Source organism: Hyperoodon ampullatus, assembly GCF_949752795.1.
Source record: "Hyperoodon ampullatus genome assembly, chromosome: 18".
Taxonomy (NCBI): Eukaryota; Metazoa; Chordata; class Mammalia; order Artiodactyla; family Ziphiidae; genus Hyperoodon; species Hyperoodon ampullatus.
The window spans coordinates 50,657,832-50,680,546 of record NC_136931.1 but is presented as its reverse complement, the minus strand read 5'-3'; the positions used below and the strand labels follow the sequence as shown (position 1 = coordinate 50,680,546).

At 52.7% G+C, this 22,715-nt stretch overlaps 1 protein-coding gene across 1 annotated transcript; it reads left to right on the top strand.

Moving 5' to 3' along the window:
• The first annotated feature begins 770 nt into the window (after positions 1 to 770).
• COQ8B (coenzyme Q8B) lies at positions 771 to 21,785 on the top strand. Its single transcript, XM_079723743.1, has 15 exons — positions 771 to 802; positions 2,779 to 2,883; positions 3,020 to 3,139; positions 3,281 to 3,347; positions 5,419 to 5,496; positions 8,988 to 9,110; positions 9,254 to 9,339; positions 10,614 to 10,754; positions 10,843 to 10,924; positions 11,929 to 12,022; positions 13,974 to 14,115; positions 14,263 to 14,370; positions 17,313 to 17,378; positions 20,549 to 20,635; positions 21,109 to 21,785. The coding sequence occupies exons 1-15, from the start codon at positions 800 to 802 to the stop codon at positions 21,388 to 21,390; spliced, it is 1,584 nt and encodes a 527-aa protein (XP_079579869.1). The 5' UTR covers positions 771 to 799; the 3' UTR covers positions 21,391 to 21,785.
• The last annotated feature ends 930 nt before the right edge of the window (positions 21,786 to 22,715 follow it).

The following is a 22,715-nucleotide window of genomic DNA, read 5'->3' as shown; positions in this document are numbered from 1 at the left end:
AGGGGAAAAAAAAATCTAAAAGTAGATTTTAACTTTGGCCCATCTAATCCAAAATTTGCGTCTTTGGTCACTATTTTTTAAAAATATTTATTTATTATTTTATTTATTTTGGCCGAGCCAGGTCTTAGTTGCAGCATGCATGCGGGATCTATTTCCCTGACCAGGGATCAAACCCCGGCCCTCTGCATTGGGAGTGCAGAGTCTTACCCACTGGACCACCAGGGAAGTCCCTTTGGTCACTATCGAGTGATACAACTTGATTTTGAGGCTGGGGGTGTTGGAAGAAGAGCCGGAAGTAAGAATATTTTCTGTAAATCAGTCCTGCCTCTGCTCAGAATCCTCAGTGGTTGCCATTCTACTCAGGAAAAAAAACCACAGTCTTCACCGTACCTGAGCTGGCTCTGCTTACCTCCCAGACCTCATCTAATCCTTGTCCCCTCACTCACTCTGCCCATTGGCATCTTTGCTATTTCTCTGAGATATCTTCCAGCACAGGGACTTTACACTGGTTGTTCCCTCTGCCTGGAACATTGTTTCCTCAGCTATTTCAATCGCTCCTTCCGGTATTTACTCAAACGATGTCTCCTCAATGAGGCCTTTCCTGACGACCCTATTTAAACGCACACTCTTCCCTCTTCTCCCTGCCCTTCCCTGGTTTGTTTTTCTCTTTAACAAGTGTCACCTTATTACATATACTTATGTATATTTTATTGTACCTCTCATCAGAAGCCAGCACCAAGAGGGCAAAGATTTTTGCCTGTATTGTTCCGTGCTGTGTCCCCAGTGCCTAGAAAAGCATATGGTAAGCGCTCAATAGAAATTTTGAAAAGAATAGTTTTTCTATAAGAAATTTCTCTCATGTATAGAGCTCTTGTTCTGTACCAGCTCCGTGCCAACCTCTCTACAGACACTATTTCACTGCATCCCTTTCTCACACTGAGCAAGAGGGGATGCCATGGCCCCACTTTATAAATGGGGACACTGAGGCTCAGAGCTCTGCCAACCTGTAGTCTTTGCTTGTAGCCACCAGGCTATTTGATATGATCTCATGTATCTGATACCAGGCTTGGTACCATGAGTCAGCCCTGTAGGATAAGTTATTGTCATAGGTGCTTTTTATATATTTTGCCCCCAAGAGTGAGCTGCCACCTAGCTCCTGAGTCAGACCCTTGTGTCTGGAAGAGTACAGGGGGTGGTTTCTGTTTTGAAACAGTCACCTGGAAAGGGGCGTTGGGCACAGACCCAGGGCTCTAAAATGAGTCATCTCTTTACAGACCAATGGGAAGTCATAGCAGGTCCCCCTAATGCATCATACATGCTGGGAAGCTGAGATCCAGAAAGTGTTGAGGCTCTTCTGAGGTCACGTAGCACAGGGACAGAGACAGGGAGGTCTGATTCCTGACAAAGGAGGTTAGACAGGGTTTGGGGGAGGAAGTTCTGTGTGGGGAGTGTCATATCCTCTCTCCCAATGGTGGGAGAGATGTCCCAGCCAGCTGCTTCTATTCCAGACTGAGAAGAGGGGTGAGTCAGTTTATTGGGGGGGGGGGAAGCAGGCTTTAAGCCTGTCCTCCCTTCCCCATCAACAACACACACACCCAGATGGGCTGGGAGCTGGTTTTCTGGGATGCCAAGGCTCCTGAGTCAGCACTGGGAATCTTTGGCTGAGTGTGTTCTGGAAAATGTCAGGCCTACAGGAAACAAAGGGCTCCCACTCACACCATCCTGCAGGTGGGCGGGGAGCTGAGAGAGCAGGGTGTAGGAGGGAACAGGGGCCCAGTGTGCAAAGGGCTGGGTGTGAGGGGGTTTATGCACACCGAGGGAAACAGTTGGTGAGCAAGACAGGGGGGTTATATGTGCAAGGGAGGAGGTTGGGTACCAGGATATGGGTATTTGAAGCTGAGGGTGAGTGTGCAAAGTGGAGGGGCTCCATGTGAAAGGGAAATGTTTGCTGGGAAGATGTGTGTTCAAAGGAGAGATGTTGAGCCTACTAGGGGTACAAATAAGGAAAACGGAGGCTGACAAAATGTTCGCGCCAAGTTGAGGTGTGGAGTTTGTAAAGGAGAGGAATGTTTGTAAAATAGACGTGTAGGAAACTAAAAGGTCCGCCGCGGACAAGGCACTTTGAAGTGAGTGGAAGGGCACAAAGTGGCACGTGAGCGCTTCGGCCGTGGCCCAGCCCACCCTACCCTACCCTTGGGCCGTGGCCCAGCCCACCCTACCCTACCCTTAGGCCGTGGCCCAGCCCACCCTGAGGCCCTTCCTCTGGCCCCGCCCCCTCACATACAGCGTTGCTTATTTTGTGCCAGTCAGCGATCTGCTCCTCCGTCATTCGCTAGCTGACCGGAGGGGGCGGGCATGAGAAGACTCCTGGAAGTGCAGGAGCCGCCCCACCCCCCCCAGCACGCGTAGCTGACCCAGAGCTGGGGAGTGGGTGCTTAGCAACCGGGGGAAGGCGGTGCCTAGCAACGACGAGGGTGCTCAGAGGAGTGGAGAGGTAGTCCTGGAGGATCTGTGGGTGTCTAGCAACAGGGGAGGACCCTAGCAACGGCGCGGAGTGGGACCAGGGGAAAGTGGTTTGGAGAGGTGTTTGGGAAGAGCTATGGGTTCTTAGCAACGAGAGAGGGAACCAGGCGAAACTGGGGGCCTGTTAACAAGGGAGGAAGTCTTTGGTGGTGGGAGTCTTAGGGTGGACACGGAGGAATGTGAGGCAAAGACGGGCAAAGCAGGGAGGTCAGTCCCACAATTCCTACCCGAATAATCCCTCCTCTTCTCCCCCAGACAATGTGGCTGGAGGTGGGGGGCCTACTACGGGGGACCTGTGGACAGTGGGGCCGGACTACTGGTCTGCCTTGTGGGGCCCTGGGGCCTGGGCCCCTCTGCTGGGTAAGAGGCTGGGGAGGGGTCTCCAAGGGGAGGAGGCTGAGGGAGGCTTCAGGGAGTCAAAGGACAGGGAGGGGTCTAAAAGGGCCAGGCCGATGGTACATCCTCCACTCGTTACCGGTGTTCATGTCTCTTGCAGGGGCCATGTGGGGGTCCTTGGACCCAAAAACTTCACCAGGATGGGCCTGGCAGGGGCCTGGGTGAGGAGGATATTCGCAAGGCACGGGAGGCCCGGATCAGGAAGACACCCAGGCCCCAGGTATCGTTGCCCCACACCCAGCAACACCCCATGAAGGCAGCTGGCCTCCCGAGCTTGGGGAAGGGGGTGGTGGCAGGTTGGTTGGACTTCCTGGGTGCTGTGTCCACCTTTTCCCGCTCAAACCTTCTCCCCGTTTCCCAGCTGAGTGACCGTTCTCGAGAACGCAAGGTGCCCACCTCCCGCGTCAGCCGCTTGGCCAACTTTGGGGGTAGGTATGACTGTGGGAGATTGTGACCTAGATCAGAGGAGGTGACATTTACACAATGAAGCAAGGGAGAGAGTGGATCAGAGACAGAGAGAGGAGGGAGATATGAAAAAAGAATGAAGGCAAAGTCCTGTAGAACCAAGAGAAATAGAGAGGAATGTTGTGTTTATTGAGAACTTGGAATGTGCAGGGCCCCATACACATGTCTCTGCACTGAATCAATGAGTGTTTGTTTCTGTTCTATAGATGAGGAAGTGGAGGCTAAGGGAAGTGAAGTGACTTGACCCCGGGTCATGCAGCAGGATTATTCAAACTTCAGGTCACAACTTGCATGAAATAATTTTCTTTTAATTATTTATTTACTTATTTATTTATTTTTGGCTGTGTTGGGTCTTTGTTGCTGCGCGCAGGCTTTCTCTAGTTGCGGCAAGTGGGGGCTACTCTTCGTTGCAGTGTGTGGGCTTCTCACTGCAGTGGCATCTCTTGTTGTGGAGCACGGCTCTAGGTGCGCGAGCTTCAGTAATTGTGGCACGTGGGCTCAGTAGTTGTGGCGCACGGGCTTAGTTGCTCCGCAGCATGTGGGATCTTCCCAGACCAGGGCTTGAACCCATGTCCGCTGCATTGGCAGGCGGATTCTTTACCACTGCACCACCAGGGAAGCCCTGCATGAAATAATTTAGCAGGTTGCAATCAGCATTAAAAAGAAGAATGGAGGACTTCCCTGGTGGTGCAGTGGTTAAGAATCCGCCTGCCAGTGCAGCGGATACAGGTTCAAGCCCTGGTCCGGGAAGATCCCACATGCCGTGGAGAAACTAAGCCCGTGTGCCACAACTACTGAGCCCATGTGCCACAACTACTGAAGCCCGCGCACCTAAAGCTCGTGCTCCCCAACAAGAGAAGACATCGCAATGAGAAGGCCACGCACTGCAACGAAGAGCATCCCCAGCTCGCCGCAACTAGAGAAAGCCCGCACACAGCAACGAAGACCCAACACAGCCAAAAAAAAAAAGAAGAAGAAGAATGGAAAATATGTATACATGTAGAGTAAGGGAAAGTCTTGTTTCATGAAGCATTATATATACATCGGTCTCTACCAGTTATAATGCAAATGTCTTCTTTACTGTGGACCATGGTTCAGGTTTTAAAGATACCAATTGAAGGAGTCAAATACACTGGTTAGAGCTTTGGCACCAGACTGCGCAGGGTTCAACAGGTGATTCTGCCGCGTCCTCACTTTGTGACTCTGGATAAGTTACTTAACTTCTCTGAGCCTCGATTTCCTTTTCTGTAAAATGGAAGTTTTTCTGTAAAATTTCTCTCATGAGGGTGTGAGGACAAAATGAGTCAATGCATAAAAGGCACTGGGAATGGTTCGTGGCGTGGAGAAAAGTGCTCAGAAAATGCCAACTATGATTATTTACAGAGATGGTGACAGTGAAAGAGGCAGAGTGACTCGAGATGTCTTTAAGGACAAGGAGACAGAGGAGGCGGAGGAAATCAGAGCCTAGACAGACATGCCGGGTGGACGGAAGGGCAGAGATGGAGAAATAACTGACTTAGAAAAGGAGAGGTGAGCATGAAGAAGAGGAGATGTGGACAGAGAAACAGCAGTCATAGGAAGACAGAGAGTCCTGGGGAGATCATTTCGGGGCCTTCTTACCCATGGCTGCACGCTAGAATCATCCAGGATGCTTAAAAGAAAAAGAATTCTGAGGCCTCATCTCAGGCCAGTTCAACCAGAACCTCAGTGGTAGGGCCTGGGCATCGTATTTACAAAAGCTCCTCACATGACTCTGTGTGCAGCCAGGGGTGAAAACCATTAACCCGGGAGACAGAGACAAGGAGAGAGGGATGGAGAAAGAGGTAGTCTCACCTCCAAGGGAACCTCAAGCAGGGAGAGAGTGAGTAAGAGACTGATTGGTAGACAGAGGGATGCAAAGAGCTGACTACAAAGAGTTGGGAGACAGGTGTACATAAGGAGAGAGAGGAGAGAGGGTCAGCAGGGTGGGGAGGGGGTGGGGGAGGAGATCTCCCCAGGGCAAGCGGGCACTCAGGCTCCTCTCTCACTCCCCAGGACTGGCTGTGAGCTTGGGGCTGGGAGCACTAGCTGAGGTGGCCAAGAAGTCCCTGCCCAGAGGACGTGTACAATCAGGTACGTGAGCCACGCTGTCTGGGGTTCACACCCTGGCCTTGCTGTGTGACCTGGGGTAAGTGGCTTCACCTCTCTGAGCCCCAGCTTCCTCAACTGGAGAATGGAGCTGATGATAACATAGCCACCTCTTAGGGTCGTGGTGGAGTGCTCAGAACAGGGTGAAGCTGCTGTCAGGATGGTGTTGAGTAGAAGCAGGTCATGAGAGAAAAAAATGTAAGCCATCCAGAGCTGAGTTCTTAACTGTGACCAGGAGAGGAAGAGGAAGCGTGAAAACAGGAGTGCCGGTGAGGGTCTGTGGACAACAGAGACGGACTGGGCTGTGTAGAGATCAGCATTGTGGGTACGATTCCACAACATGTCGATGTTTTGAAACAAAAACGGGTGGATATTCTAGATGAAAAAGAGACTAGAGAGATAATAACTGACAAATGGAATGTGTGAGCCATGGTTGGATGTTTGAAAAGAAAATAACTATAAAGGACTTCTGGGTGGGCTTCTCTGGTGGTGCAGTGGTTGAGAATCTGCCTGCCAGTGCAGGGGACACGGGTTCAAGCCCTGGTCTGGGAAGATCCCACATGTCGCGGAGCAACTAAGCCCGTGAGCCACAACTACTGAGCCTGCGCATCTGGAGCCTGTGCTCCGCAACGGGAGAGGCCGCGACAGTGAGAGGCCTGCGCACCACGATGAGGAGTGGCCCCCGCTCGCCGCAACTGGAGAAAGCCCTCGCACAGAAACGGAGACCCAACACAGCCAAAAATAAATAAATAATAAATAAATTTAAAAAGAAAAGAGAGAGAGAGATAGAAATCTAAACACTTTAAAAAAAAAAAGAAAAGACTTCTGGGGACGATTGGAAAAATCTGAATATGACTGGGTAGTAGGTATTCAAGAATTAGTGTCAATTTTCCTGGGTGTGGTGTTGGCACGGTGATCGTGTAGGGGATTATTCCTATTCACACAAGTTGAGTGCAAATCAGTCAGCAAAACTATTGGTCAGTGTCTGGGTACACATGCACAGATAAAGTGGGTGAGGCAGCATGTTAAAACATTGAATCAGGTGTGCAGGTATTCACGGTGCTATGAATCCAGTCTTTCTGTCTATTTGGATCTTTTTCAAAATAAAAAGTTGCGAGTAGGGCTTCCCTGGTGGCGCAGTGGTTGAGAGTCCGCCTGCCGATGCAGGGGACACGGGTTCATGCCCCGGTCCAGGAAGATCCCACATGCCACGGAGCGGCTGGGCCCGTGAGCCATGGCCGCTCAGCCTGCGCGTCCGGAGCCTGTGCTCCGCAATGGGAGAGGCCACAACAGTGAGAGGCCCGCGTACCGCAAAAAAAAAAAAAAAAGTTGCGGGTAGGTGGAGGAACAGGCTTTAGGGTAAGGCCAGACTGAATCTACACCCTGCTCTGCCACTTCTGTGCTGTGTGCCCCAAGGGCCAGGCACAGTACCTCTCTGAATCTCTTGCTTCCTCATTTTGAAAATTAAGGCATTGGTAGTTCTTACTTCCTGGGGTGTGTGGAGGTTCAGCCAGAGAATCCACAGAGACACTTAGAATTCTGCCTGGCACAGGCTGAGCCTTCAGTAAAGAACTCAATAAGTGTTTTATGAAATAAGTAAAAATAAACACTATTGAATAATAATATAATTTGTATACAGAACTGTGCACATATCATAAGTGTATAGTGTGGTTCATTTTCACAGAGTGGATGCATCTGTGCACCCAGATCAAAAAACCCCAGACCAGTAATTCTCAAACTTTTTGGTCTCAGGATCCCTCTACACCCTTAAAACTGAGGAATGGATAAACAAGATGTATTATATCCATACAATGGGATTTTATTCGGACATAAAAAGGAATGAAGGGGCTTCTCTGGTGGCGCAGTGGTTGAGAATCTGCCTGCCAATGAACGGGACACGGGTTTGAGACCTGGTCTGGGATGATTCCACGTGCCATGGGGCAACTGGGCCCGTGAGCCACAACTACTGAGCCTGCGCGTCTGGAGCCTGTGCTCCGCAACAAGAGAGGCCGCGACAGTGAGAGGCCCACACACTGCGATGAAGAGTGGCCCCCGCTTGCCGCAACTAGAGAAAGCCCTCGCACAGAAACGAAGACCCAACACAGCCAAAAATAAATAAATAAATTTATTTTTTTAAAAAAAGGAATGAAGGACTGATCCATGCTATCATGTGGTTGAATCTTGAAACACTATCCTAAGTGAAAGAAGGCAGAGACAAAAGGCCACTTTTTTTTTTTTAAGGCCACATATCGTATGATTCCATTTATCTGAAATGTACAGAAGAGGGAAGTCTACAGAGACAGAAAGTAGATTAATGGTTTCCAGGGACTCAAGGGGAGGCGGATGTGGAAAATGGGAGTGGGTAACTGCTAACAGGTTAGCAGTGATGAAAATGTTCTGAAATTGATTGTGGTAATAGTTGCACAACTGAATATACTAGAAGCCATTGAACTGTGCACCTTAAAATGGGTGAATTATATCATATGAATTATATCTCAATAAAGCTATTAAAAAATAGAATGAGAACCCCAAGAACTTGTTTATGTGGGGTTGTATTTATGGATATTTGCTGTATTAGAGATTAAAACTGAAAAAACTTTTAAACACAAGAATACACACACACACACACACACTCTCTCTCTCTCTCTCTCTCTCTCTCTCCATCAGCCGTCAGAGCAATGACAGCATCACAGGTCACAGCTTCTAGAAAACTCTACTGAACATTTGCGGGTGAATGAGAGTAAAAAAGGGCAAATAACATATTAATATTATTATGAAAATAGTTCTGATCCCACAGACCCTCCTAAAGGGTCTCAGGGCGCCCCCAGAGCACACTTGGAGAATTGCTGCCCTTGTTCTCCAGAAGCTCTTCTCGTGCTGCATTCTGGTACCTCCCCCCTCATTAAGGGTCACCACTGTCTTGGCTTCTGACCCCCTGTGATTAGTTTTGTCTGTTTCTGCTCCTTTATACGCATGTAATCAGACAGTGTATTCTCATACGTGTCTGGTTTGTTTTGCTCAGCATTCGATTTGAGAGATGCATCCATGTTGCTGTGAGCAGTTGTAGGTTGTTTATTCAACACTGTAAGAGTCACCCTGTGACTTCCACAATTCCTTTGTTCGTTCTACTGATGGTCATTTGGGTTGTTTCCAGTTTGGGACTGTTATGAATAACACTACCGTGAGCCTTCTTGGAGTATCTGTTGGTGGACACATATATGCCTTTCTCTTGGGGATATACCTAGGAGGCAAATTGCATCAGGTATAGGTGTGTGCTTTACTGGAAACTTCCCAGCTGCTTTCCAAAGGGCTTGGGCCATGGCACTCTCATAGGCAGTGTTGGCGTTCAGGTGCTCCACATCTTTGTCAACACTTGGTATTGTCTTTTTTGTTTTAGCCATTCTAGTAGGTGTGCAGTGGTGTCATACTGATTATTTTTGTGGTTGCCATACTAATGATTATTCTCTCCACCCCAGAAGGAGGCTCCCGGCCGGGCTCCAGCCTTTTCCTTTCGGAGGCCAATGCCGAGCGGATTGTGCAGACCTTGTGTACGGTTCGGGGGGCCGCCCTCAAGGTTGGCCAAATGCTCAGCATCCAGGGTACAGCATGATCCTTGACTCCTGACCCCTGACCTCAGTTCCACCCTACCCCACCTACCACCAAGCCCCAACTTCAGAGACTCCCACAGGGGCCCCTCCTGGCCTCTCCCCTCACTGCTTCCCTCTTCCCGATGTCTCCCTAGACAACAGCTTCATCAGCCCCCAGCTGCAGCGCATCTTCGAGCGGGTTCGCCAGAGCGCCGACTTCATGCCCCGCTGGCAGATGCTGGTGAGTGCCCAGAGGGGGAAAGGCTGGTGAGGGAGGCATGCCCCAGCTGCCTGGCCCTCCTGTCTTCATGGCTGAGCTCCCTGTCTCACTCTGAGCCTGTGTCCCCATCTGTTAAATGGGGACCACTACAGCACACATCTCAGGATTGTTGTGATGAGTATATGAGAGGATGGTGTAGAACACTTAGTCGAGTTCCTGGCAGGCTCAGGGCTCTGTCAGGGCTGTTAGAGAGGCGGTGAATGGGCTTCCCTGGTGGCGCAGTGGTTGAGAGTCCGCCTTCCGATGCAGGGGACACGGGTTCGTGCCCCGGTCCAGGAAGATCCCACATGCCGCGGAGTGGCTGGGCCCGTGAGCCATGGCTGCTGAGCCTGTGTGTCCGGAGCCTGTGCTCTGCAACAGGAGAGGCCGCAACTGTGAGAGGCCCGCGTACCGCAAAAGAAAAAAAAAACAAAAAACAAAAAACGGTGAAGTGCTGTGGTCAGGGACCAGACTTCAGGAGTTCAAACCCTGGCTCTGCCACTTACTGCCTGTGCGGTTAGACATGTGGCCTGCCCTCTCTGTGCTTCAGTTACCTCATCTGTGATTGGTGGTAGTGATAGCAACGGCCACATCATGGGGCTATGGAAATCAGTGTATGTGTAAAGCACTTTGAAGGGTCCCTGACACCCCGTGAGTGACATGCAGGTGTTAGCTCTTCTTATTACCGGTCTTTTAATTAAAGGAGGGAGTTGTCTGTAAATAGATTGGCACAGTGCCAGGCACTGAGTAAATGCCTGGGCAAGGGTGTGGAATCCAGAATCCAGCTGCCTGCCTTCTGAGCTCTGTTTGGCTCCCTTGCCATGTGACCCTGGGCAATTACTGCCCTTCTCTGAGCCACTCTATACAGGACCCAGCCCACAGGAAGCTCTCTGTAAATTTTAGCTCTCCTTTATCACATTAACTTTTGAGTTAATAATACAATATACGGGTATAATGAAGGATTATTATCAATCTTAACCCTACATAATAGCAATCCACACATCAGCCCACACAGCCTCGGGAGTATGGGCTCAGGCTGGGCCTCCCAGTCTGCCAGTGCCTGGCTCATCACCTTGGTCAAGAGATCTCTCTCTGAGCCTCAGTTTCCTCATCTGTAAAGTGGGGTAGCAGCCAAGAGCTTGGCCCAGGGCCCCGCGTGTGGTGAGCGGGGTTATTAACGGGCAAAGCGCTCAGCACAGAACGTGAACCCGGCTGCCTGAAACCATGATGATGATTGTCTTGACCACTATCCCCAGAGAGTTCTGGAAGAGGAGCTCGGCAGGGACTGGCAGACCAAGGTGGCCTCTCTGGAGGAGGTGCCCTTTGCTGCTGCCTCAATCGGGCAGGTGCACCAGGGCGTGCTGAGGGATGGGACAGAGGTGGCCGTGAAGATCCAGGTGAGAGGGGAGGTGGGGCGGGGGTGGGCTGGGCACCCGGCCGCCCCAGAGGGGTGACTCCCATCCTCCTCCCTTCCTCCCCTCCCAGTACCCAGGCGTCGCCCAGAGCATCCAGAGCGACATCCAGAACCTGCTGGCGGTGCTCAAGATGAGCGTGGCCGTGCCGGAGGGTGAGGCGCCCAGTCCACCCTGACTGTGGGAGGGTCGCCCTGAAGAGGGAAAGCGGGGCTGGATGGGGTGGGGGGGCGGGGGGAGGTGGAGGGCCAGCTCGGGGCAGGGTGTGCCCGTGTGTGTGTGAGCCTGAGTGAACGCCTCAGTCTGCGTGTTTGAGACAGAACAAAGGGACACCAAGGCGGGGAAAGCCCAGAGTAGTATGGGCGTGTGAGAAAAAGACAAACTCAGAGATGCCAACAGGAGCCCAGACAGAAATCCAGAAACAGACACACAGTGGGTGTGTGGAGAGGGACTGGAGGCCTGAGAAAGAACCGCAGAAACAGGAAGGGAGCGTAAGTGGGACCTCGCGTGTGTGTTACAGCATGTGAGACAGCGCCTGGGGGAGATGGAGCAGAGGTGTGTGTGTGTGTGTGTGTGTGTGTGCGTGCGTGCACACGGAAGAGCGAGCGAGGGAGAGAGAGAGGAGAGAGTGAGAGTCAGGCCCAGGAGTAAGCTTCAGAGACACTGAGAGCAGTGTGAGAGAGTATGAAAAAAAGGACAGAGAGGGACTTCCCTGGTGGTCCAGTGGTTAGAGCTCCACGCTGCCACTGCAGGGAGCCCAGGTTCGATCCCTGGTCAGGGAACTAAGATGGGAACTAAGATCCCACGTGCCACGAGGTGCGGCCAAAATATTTTTTAAAAAGAAAAATGGACAGAGAATAGGCGGCAGATGTGACTATGATAGGGGCCTAAGGACCGCTGTGTGTGCCTGAGAAAGAGACCCGAGCAGAGAGGCTTCCGCGGAGCCCGCAGTTGTGTGAAGGATGGGGGGGCGGGGTGCGTGGCCAGACAGTGCGGGGAAAAGGCATGGAGCGGACGGGGTGAGGGACGGTGAGACAGGGACAGGGTGAGAGGCACGACTGGCAAGAGAAGACATCCCTGAGCGGGAGCCTGAGGGGCCGGGCAGGGGGCGAGGAGCAGGCTGTGGCCTTCCCTGCCTGACGCGGCTGCCACCCCTCAGGCCTGTTTGCAGAGCAGAGCCTGCAGGCCTTGCAGCGGGAGCTGGCTTTGGAATGTGACTACCGTCGTGAGGCGGCTTGTGCCCAGAACTTCAGGTGAGCTGAGGCCCCTACAGGCCCCTGGAGGCCCCCTTCCTCCCTCCAGCTTCCCTCCCGGGCTGAGAGGGAGGTGGATGCCCTCACAGCCTCCGGCAGCTGGAGCCCTGGGGTAGGGCTGGCAGACTCTTTCTCTTCATTTGTTCACCCATCCATGCCTTCACTCATTACTTCGTTCACACCCTGTGTCCTCTGTGAGCTCAAGCAGGTCACTTCCTCTCTCTAAATGTCTCTACTTTCTCATCTGTCCAATGGGACGCAGAACCACTGCGGTCTGATGGGGGAGACAGACTTGTCAACAGGCACTCCGTCACACGAGATACCGTTACACCCACCGGACTAACAGAGATGAAGCAGTCTGTCTGTGTCAAGAGTTGGCGAGAATGGGGCTCCAGGGCATCTTTTGTACACTGTGGACAGAGGGAGAAATTGATACAAGCATTTTGGAGAATGGTTGGGCATCATCAAGCCTCAGTGTTCACATCCAACCCAACAGTTGCCCCCCTGGCTAAATACTCTAGTGACCCTTAATGCCAGTACACACCATCAGACTTTTCCAGAATACTCAGAGCAGCAATAGCCCCAAACTGGAAACAACCCAAATCTATCAAATTCATCCAACAGGATGGATAAATAAGTTATGGTATGTTCATCAGCATAATTCGTACAGCATCAAGAATGAATGAACTACAGCTACATGGAACAGTGGTTGTATCTTAGAGGCATCATGATAAATGGCAATTAATTACACCTCAGTGAGACCTTCCACAGCATGGAGCATGGCCCACACGTTTACGGAGCCCGGCTCTGTAGATACGAAGCCAGAGAAAGGGCAGTAGAAGGCAATGGCTAGGGGCATGGGCTCAGATGTGGGATCCAGTCAGGATCCAGTCCTGGGTCAGCCCTTAACAGGCTGGGTGGCCTTAATCCGCCCAGTGGCCTTAGGAGAACGTCCTCCTCAGGGGGAGTGAGAATAAAAGAGAATTGTGCTGACTGAACGTTCAGCAGAGTCCTGCCCTATGAGGAGCGGATCAAACGTCAGAGATTTGACAAACAAGGACAAGAATACAAGCCCCCAAAGCAGGACCTGGAGATGGAGAGTGTCAGGTGGGCTGGGCCAGAGCACTCCAGTGTGGGGTCTGGGGAGACCACCACCTCACGGGGGGACCTCCCCGTGCTCTTAGGATAAAACGCACATCATTTCTCATTTCCCCGGCTCCTCCCCATCTCCCTGTCCCCCTACCCGCTAACTCCAGCCATCCCACAGGTCCCCAACCAGAGGCCTCGCTCATATTCTTTGCCTCCCACACCTTGCATCGACACACCTATCTCAAATCAATTATTGGTCTGTTTGTTTGTTAGAGTGTGGTCTCTGCTGTGTGTGTGTGTGGGGGGTCACGCCTGGGGCTCATCTACTGCTCTGTCACCCAGCATTGTCCAGCACAGGGATGGGCACCGAGCAAGGTTCTTTCCCTTGATTAGCCAGTGTTCAGAATAATGACTCCAAGGAGTGGCCAGTTGAGTATCACTGTGGACTCGGAGATTTGTATATGAGTGACTATTTTTTGGATGGATTAATTGATAAGTTCATGAGAAAGTAATGCTTAATTAATACACTGAGTTCATCCTGGGGCGACCAACAGAGAAGTGTTTCCAGAAGGGAGGTGGTAATTGGGTCTCCAGCGGCACCCAGCTTAGGGGCAGACACAGAGTGGGTGCCATGGAGATATTTGTTGAATGAGTAAATGCGTGAATGAATGAAATGTCTGAATGAATGTCAATCCAACCAGGTACGGGCCATCACTCCAGACAGACAGGAAAGAGGAGGGCAGGAGGAAAGGCAAGACAAAGGCTGTTCATGGAAGACTCCTCAGAGGAGGGGGAGGCCTCAAGCAGGACCACAGGGGCCTGAAGTGTTAAGTCCCATCCCCACCCCTCCCATCCGCCCCAGGCAGCTGTTGGCAGACGATCCCTTCTTTCGGGTGCCAGCCGTTATTCAGGAGCTGTGCACGACGCGGGTGCTGGGCATGGAGCTGGCTGGAGGGCTCCCGCTGGACCAGTGCCAGGGCTTGAGCCAGGACATCCGGAACCAGGTACATGGGGCTCCTGGGACAGTAGGGAGGGTGCTGCTCTGGGGCACAGCTGACAGGGCAACCCAGACCCATGGTCCCTCTCCAGGCCTCAGAGGGCTTTACAGGGGCACATGGCTCTGAGATGTCTGTTACTCCTTCCCACCCCAGATCTGCTTCCAGCTCCTGAGGCTTTGTCTTCGGGAGCTGTTTGAGTTCCGATTCATGCAGACGGACCCCAACTGGGCCAACTTCCTGTACGATGCCTCCAGCCACCAGGTTGGTTCCTTGTGTTGTGTGTCAGGGTACATTAGCTGCTGTAACAGATATTTCCCAATATGGCAGCAGCTCAACACAGTAGTAGTTGATTACCCATGTAACAGGCTGGAGTGGCCCTCTTCCATGCAGTGTGTCAGGGACCCAGGCGCCTTCCCTTTTGTGAGTGTGCCATCCCCTCCAACTTGAAAGGCTCTCCTTCCAGTGCAAGGGGAAAGAGAGATTGAGAGGGTAACCCACTGTCTAACTGCTTCGGCTGGAAGTGACCCATCATTCCCTTCACCATTCCACTGATAAGAACTGGTCATGGGGCTAGTCTAGATGCATGGGATGCTGGGAAATGGAGTCCCTGGCTAGGCAGTGGCTTCCTAGTGGCAGTGGAGAAGAGGGAGCACCACTTTTGCAAGACAGTCATCATTACCACACCCATCATTCATTTAGAACACACCAAGCACCTACTGCCTCTTGAAAGTGATGCCAAGGCAACCCTGATCCTTGCCTTCCCAGAGTTCCCAGTCCAATGCAGGGACCCATCACCAGACAGTATGACCTGTAGTTAATACCTTGATGAGGAAGCACAGGTGAGGGGCCAGTGATGGGAGAGGCACAGGGGGCAGTGGGAAGCCAGGAAAGGTGGCTGACCCTGCCTGGAGTGGGTGGGGTCAAGGAAGGTGAAACCAGAAAGATGAGAGAAGGACAGCCATCTAAGGAGCAGGGAAGAGCATACTTGGCAAAGGACACAGGCTGTCCAAAGGCCTGGGGGTGACAGTTTGGACTGAAAAACTCTCAGCGTGCATGGTTGCTAAGTGGCTCTCCAAAGTGGTCTGTGCCATTCTGTCCCCAGAGGGGTCTTTCTAAAACACAAATCTGGCCAAGCTGTCCCTTCTACAGCTTCCAACACCCTCAGGATCAAGTGAGCCCTGTGCTGAGTGTGACATGGCCCCACTTAGTCCAGCCTCAGTCCCTTGACACCCTCTTCCCCCGCAAGTGCACAGACAACCTGAATCCCTCCAAGGCTCGCACCCCAGCGGGGATGTTTTCCTTCCTCGGGTGTGGTGATAAGAGGCCTGACGTCGATTTACTGGATCTCAACAGCAGTTTTTGTTTTAAAAGGATAGAATGTGTTGTAGATGGGAGGATGCATATTACTTCAGGACACTTTTGTTTTATGTTTATGTGTGCATGTGCACTGGTGCCCAGGATAATCTACATTTCTTTTTTTTTTTTTAATAACTTTATTTATTTTATTTATTTATTTTTGGCCGCATTGGGTCTTCATTGCTGCGCGCGGGGTTTCTCTAGTTGTGGCGAGTGGGGGCTACTCTTCGTTGCGGTGGGTGGGCTTCTCACTGCGGTGGCTTCTGTTCTTGCAGAGCATGGACACTAGGCACGTGGGCTTCAGTAGTTGCAGCACGTGGGCTCAGTAGTTGTGGCGCGTGGGCTCTAGAGCGCAGGCTCAGTAGTTGTGGCACACGGGCTTAGTTGCTCCGCAGCATGTGGGATCTTCCTGGCCCAGGGCTTGAACCCGTGTCCCCTGCATTGGTAGGCGGATCCTTAACCACTGCACCACCAGGGAAGCCCCTAATCTTCATTTCTTACCGTGGGTTATGATAAACAGTTTGAACTCCACTGTCGTAGAGAAACTTACACACATGTTCATGGGGTACTGCTTTTTTTTTTTTTTGCCGTTTTTTAAACATTTCAACTTTATTTGATTCATTTTATCTACATTCTTTATTTCATTTACTTTAAATATTTATTTATTTATTTATTTATTTATTTTTGGATGTGTTGGGTCTTCGTTGTGGTGCGTGGGCTTCTCCTGTTGCAGAGCACGGGTTCTAGGTGCATGGGCTTCAGTAGTTGTGGTGCATGGGCTCAGCAGTTGTGTCTCGCAGGCTCTAGACCACAGGCTCAGTAGTTGTGGCACATGGGCTTAGTTGCTCCGCAGCATGTGGGATCTTCCCGGACCAGGGATCGAACCCGTGTCCCCTGCATTGGCAGGCGGATTCTTAACCACTGCGCCACCAGGGAAGTCCCTTTTTTTTGAATTTTTGAATTTTATGTTATTTATTTTTTTATACAGCAGGTTCTTATTAGTTATCTGTTGTATACATATTAGTGTATAGATGTCAATCCCAATCTCCCAGTTCATCCCACCACCACCTCCCCACCCCACCCCGCCCCTTTCCCCCCTTGGTATCCATACGTTTGTTCTCTACATCTGTGAGCACTGCTTCTAATAGCAAAACCTAGAAATAACCACAGTGCCCATCAAGCAGATAAATACGATATATTCATGCAACAAAATCTTACATGGAAGTGAAAAAATGAATGAATGAGCTAGAGCAATGGGGATGAATTGCAAAACCATGTCGAACACAAAGAATTTGCAGAATATTATAAATACCATTTATATGACGTTTTAAAATATGCAGAACATTAGTATGTTTTGTTCATGGATCCACATATGTATAGAAAACATAGCAACACATGCATGGGAATTTCAGGAAACAATTTACTAATAAAAATAATTTCAGGAAAGTGGTGACCCTGGAAGAGAGGGTGGGGATGGGGGGAGGTAGGATCAGGCCCCACTTAGATTGGTAGTATTTTATATTTTAAACTGGGTGGTAGGATTTGTGGGTGTTGATTTTACTTTCCCATATATTTTATTATTCTCCAGATTTTTTTTTCTGAGCCTAAAACATGTTATTATAACAACAACTAGGACCCCAAAAATAAAAACCAGGTCCCTTCAGCTTCATGTGGGGGTGGATTGATGTATGGAGACCGGAAGCCAGGAGCCCAGGGGAGGCAGCTGGGCGGGGACTTGGGCAGGAGGGGCAGTGTGTGTGGAGAGAGGGACAGACCCTGGCCCCCCCATAGACAATGGGCAGCACTGGTGGACTCCCAGTGTCCCTTTCACCATCCTTCATTTCCAGGTGATCTTGCTGGACTTTGGTGCAAGCCGGGAATTTGGGACTGAATTCACAGACCATTATATCGAGGTGAGTTCCCCCAATCCTGGAGTCTCTGAAGGGTGGAGCCTCAAGCTAGATAGTAAGGCTTGTAGAGAAGGAGAAACACAATATCTGGAATGAAGAAATAAATAATAGTGATATTAATAGCAGCTAACAAATACCAAGCACTTAATATTATGTCAGGCACCGTTTTAAGTGCTGTACATGTGGTAACTGATCTGAACCAGAAAGCAACTCTATGAGGTGAGGACCATTTTTAACCCCATTTTACAGAGGAAGTAACTGGGGCTCTGAGATGTTAAGTCACTTGCCCAAGGTCACAGCAGACCTGGGATTCAAACTCAGGGAGTCTGGTTACACAGCCCATGTTCCCAACCCCTCACTAGCTGCCTCCTAAGAGAAAGGCCCACGATGGCCAGCCTGTCACCTCCCCACACCTGATGCTGTCCAGGGCCTTGGTGTCCAGCCTTGTGCTCACATACCTCCCCTCCAGCTGCTCCCTATTGAGCAGTTCTCTCTTTGAGAAGTGTTTCCTCACTTTATGTTGCCCGTCCTTCCCACCCAGAGGTTGATTTGTCTCAGAGCCCACAGAAAACACCATCTCATTAATTCGTTGAGGTTGGACATTCGACCTGGGTCTTCTTTTTTTTTTTTGGTTGTGTTGAGTTCATTGCTGCATGAGGGCTTTCTCTAGTTGTGGCGAGCAGGGGCTACTCTTTGTTGCGGAGCACGGGCTCTAGGTGCACAGGCTTCAGTAGTTGTGGTGCACAGGCTCAGTAGTTGTGGCCCACGGGTTTAGTTGCTCCGTGGCATGTGGATCTTCCCGGACCAGGGCTTGAACCCGTGTCCCCTGCATTGGCAGGTGGATTCTTAACCACTGCACCACCAGGGAAGTCCCTCAACCTGGGTCTTCTAATCACTGGGTCATCAATTCAAACGTTCTCTGACCCCCCTCTGTGCCTAGTCCTATTCTAGGCAATACTGGGGACAACAGTGAGCAATGCAGTCTAGGTCTCTGCCTTCACAAAACTCACAGTCCAGTAGGGGGACAGACAGAAAGGACCAGAGTGATCAGGGCTGAGATGGGAGAATCACGGGGGACTGAGGGAGACCGGATGAGGAGCCTGGCCTGACCTAGGGGGTCAGGGAGGGCTTCCTGGAGGAGAAGACATCAGAGTTGAGACCTGAGGGATGAGGAGACCAATCAGGAAGAAGCTAAGGAGGGTACTCCAGACAGATAACATGGGCAAAGGCCAAGGGGTGAAAAAGGATATTCTGACTAGAGCAGCACTTCTCAAACTTTAATGTGCATGAGAACCCCACCACCACCATGATCATGTTAAAATGCAGATCCTAGGGGCTTCCCTGGTGGCGCAGTGGTTGAGAGTCCGCCTGCCGATGCAGGGGACGTGGGTTCGTGCCCCAGTCCGGGAAGATCCCACATGCCGCGGAGCGGCTAGGCCCGTGAGCCATGGCCGCTGAGCCTGCACGTCTGGAGCCTGTGCTCCGCAACGGGAGAGGCCACAACAGTGAGAGGCCCACGTACTGAAGAAAAAAAAAAATGCAGATTCTGGTCTGGAGTTGGGCTTAAGATGCTGCCTTTCTAACATGCTCCCAGGTGATGCCAAAGCTACTTGTACAGGGATCACACTCTGAGTAGTAAGATCCTAGAAGACCAAAGGGAAGTTCCCATTGGGACTGGGCAGGCAGGTGGGGACAGAGCAGGAGCCAGCAGTGAGGCTGGCAGTCACTCTGGGTCTCTGAAGCCATGCTTTGCAGCTTGTACGTTATTTGGGTGCCCTGGGGAGCCATGGAAGGGATTGGAGCAGGGGAGGGACATAGAATTTGGAAATTCCTGAGTAACGAGTGGTCTTTTAAGACAGGCCTGGGAGCCTGGGCGGGTGGGGGTTGGAGGGGGTTCTGGCCTGAAGACTGGGGGATGGTGGGGCCACCCTTTAGGTGGAGACGAGAAGGAATTGGTAACCCCCCTCCCCCCCCACCCCCCCACACATAGAGGCTCCTTGGGGCCCTTTCTGCAGGCCACTCGAGGCACAAAGCCGAGGCCTCTCTGGGTAGCTGGGACGTCCCCTGCCCCTCCCCACCACAGGCCTGTTCCGCACGGCCCTCCTGCCTCCTCCCCAGCCTTTTCCAGTTTAAGAAAGACCTGTCACACTGACCCCCCAAGGACCACAGGCGTGACAGATGGCCAGACAGGCTGGGGCAGGGGGAGCTGGGACAGAACAGAACCGCCAGGTTTAATCCTGCATTCCCCCTCCTCCCAAGGAGGGGCAACTCAGTGGTGAAGGGTTCGTCCCAGCTCCCCTCTCCTTGCTGTTCCCCACTCTGAGCCTGTTTCCTCGTCTGTGAAGTAGGGACCCTCCTATTTACCTCTTAATAGTAATAGTAGCTCATAATATTTATGGCCTTTCCTACACGCGGGCACCGTGCGAAGCACTCCACAGATATACCTCCTTCATCCTCCAAGATCCTGGCCAGGAAGATGCTTTCATCATCCCCACTTCACAGATGAGAAAGCAGAGGCCCAAAAAGCAAAGCGACTTGCCCCAGGGTCAGCCAGCAAGTGGCAGAGCTGGGATGGAGCCCAAGCAGGCTGGCTCCCACTTCTGTCTGTCCATGTGCCCTCAACTCCTGCCCATCCTGCGTGGCTGGGGAGCTGCTTAGCTCCAAACACTGATTTGCTAAACAAGGGGTTTTCACCAAGGGCCTCCTGAGTGAGCGCCACTTGGGACTAAACCCAGCCGGGATCCCTGCCTTCCTGGGACTCCAAGTCCAGGGCAGGAACCAGGCATCAACAGACATCAACCAGGTGATCACAGAGATGGCAACCTCAGAGGCAGTTCCGGGTCATGATCACATACTTGCCCAATTAAGTGTTTGGACCCATGGGTACCACTTGACATCTGCTTTCCTCTGTGCTGTTTCACTGTGGTAGTTTCCAGGCAGGCTCTGCCTTCCCAGCCAGGTGGGCAGAACACCTGACCACTGCAGCCCCCAGGCTCTGGAACAGTCTTGAGAGAGACACAGACAGGGGTAAGGTGGGGAAGGAGAGGCTTCTAGGTGAGACGGCTTAGGTAGATGAGAACAGAAGTGGTTACTGGCAGGGCCCAGCTTCCAGCTCCCACCTCCAGACCCCTCCTTGAACCCCTCTGACCCTGTGCCCACATCCATCTCCCCAGGTGGTGATGGCTGCAGCCAACGGAGATAGAGACCAGGTCCTGCAGAAATCACGAGACCTCAAATTTCTCACAGGCTTTGAGACCAAGGTTGGGAGAGATGGGGCTGGTGTCTCTTGGGGGGAGTGGGGAGCTGCTTCTCTCTACTGGGGAAACTGTGGATGAGTGAGGAACTCTAAGGGGGCTGCTTATCTGTTCTGGGGAGCAGGGAGGAATGGGGGCTGCTTGGCTACTCGGGAATCCTGAGAAAATGGGCACCACTTACCTGTTCTAGAGGGAGGAATGGGGGACTGCTGGTGGATATGGGGGGGTCGGGGAACAGAGGCTGCTTCTCTGTTCTAGAGAGAGTAAGGGCTATTTGTCTACTGGAGGCCCTGAGAGGACAGGAAGGGCCCTTTCTTTTGGGAGGAGTAGGGGGCTGCTTGTCTCTTAGGGGCTCTGGAAGGGGTGGAGGCTGCCTATTACTCTTTGGGGAGTTGGGGGCTTGTGTTTATACTTGAGACTCTGGGGGAATGGAGGGCTGTATGTCCACACTGGTTGCCTCTGGTTTCCCCGACCCCTAGGCATTCTCGGACGCCCACGTGGAGGCCGTGATGATCCTGGGGGAGCCCTTCGCCACCCAGGGCCCCTACGACTTTGGAGCGGGTGATACTGCCCGCCGTGTGCAGGGCCTCATCCCTGTGCTGCTGCAGCACCGGCTTCGCCCACCGCCTGAAGAGACCTATGCCCTGCACAGAAAGCTGGCAGGGGCTTTCCTGGCCTGTGCCCGCCTCCATGCCCACATCGCCTGCCGGGACCTCTTCCAGGACACCTACCACCGCTACTGGGCCAGTCGCCAGGCATAGCCACTGCCCGAAGCCTCCTAACCAGAGGGATGTCTGCTCCGACCCCTCAGAGACTCCATCTCGGGATTCCAGCCCCATAGCAGGCCATCCCCTGCTCTGAGGCCTCCTCCCCTCTCTGCTGCAGGTCTGGGGACCCACCTTGGGCTTGGGACTAGGGAACTCCAGCTTCATAGCCCCGTATCCTGCTCTCCCCACTCCAAAGGGAGCATCCAGGAACTCCACCCAGCTATTAATTTATGTCTGTCAACATGTGAGAGAGCCTTAGGCCCCTCCGCACTGCCATTGTGGAGATCAGACTCACCTAGACGGGGAGCCCCTGACCTCTGCGTCAGGTCTCCCCCCACGATGTGGCCGGTGTTTGAACCTTCGGTCCTAATAAAAGTGGCCCTCCCCTTCCCCCAGCTCTTTTCTCTGTGCCGAGGGGAGCTGGCAGGCTGCCTCCAGGTGCAGATGGCCAGCCCCCCTCCTACCCTGTTGTCCGAAAGCCCCAGTCCTGCCTGGGCCATCTGTTGCGGGGACCCTCCTTCTCCCCTTTCCCTACCCCCCACCCTGCCCCTTCCGCACGTGCTGGCCACCTGCTCCGAAGGCTGTGGCAGCTGAGAAGGCCTCCCATCCCCACCCCCACCCCCACCCCCCACCCCCCGGCTCCGCCACAACACACACACCACCTCCCAGCCTCCTGGATCCCTCCACTCGGCTCCCAGCAACCTCGCTTTTGCTAATGGGCCTTAATGCCCCTGCCAGCTGCTTTGCCAAACCCACAGGATTGGGCGGGTGCGGGGGCACTTGGGCGGCCAGAACCGCTCCCCGGTCCCAGCCTGGCGCCCCCGCCCCCAAAGCTGAACCGATCGCGCACCCGGACGCCGGGGTCTGTTCATTCCCCCTCCTTTCCTGGCAAAAGTGCCTCGTCACCGCTTCTGCCCGCCCCCGCTGGGCTGGGAGAACCGTGGGGTTAGCTGAAAGATTTGGGGATGAGGGACCGCGAGGCGCCTCCCGAAGCAAATCTTTCGAACGCGGAACTTAAGGGGATCTGAGGTCAGGGGTCACGGAGGGGAAGGGAGCCCACGCCCGGATGGACCTAGGGGAACGTGTCAGCGAGATTCACGTGCGTGCTCAGCCCAGGACTGGCCAGTGGGCGTGGCGGGGCGGTGGCCACACCGGAGGAGGCGGAGTCGTGGTTGCGTATAGGCGTGGCCTGCTGGTCAAGGGGCGGGGTCTCTTTGCATATCCAGCAGGCGGCGGGGCTGGGGCGGGGAGCCGAAGCGGGAGGGGCGCTCCCCCGCCCCTAGAACGGAATCCTCCCGGGAGCGGAGCAGGCTAGCGAG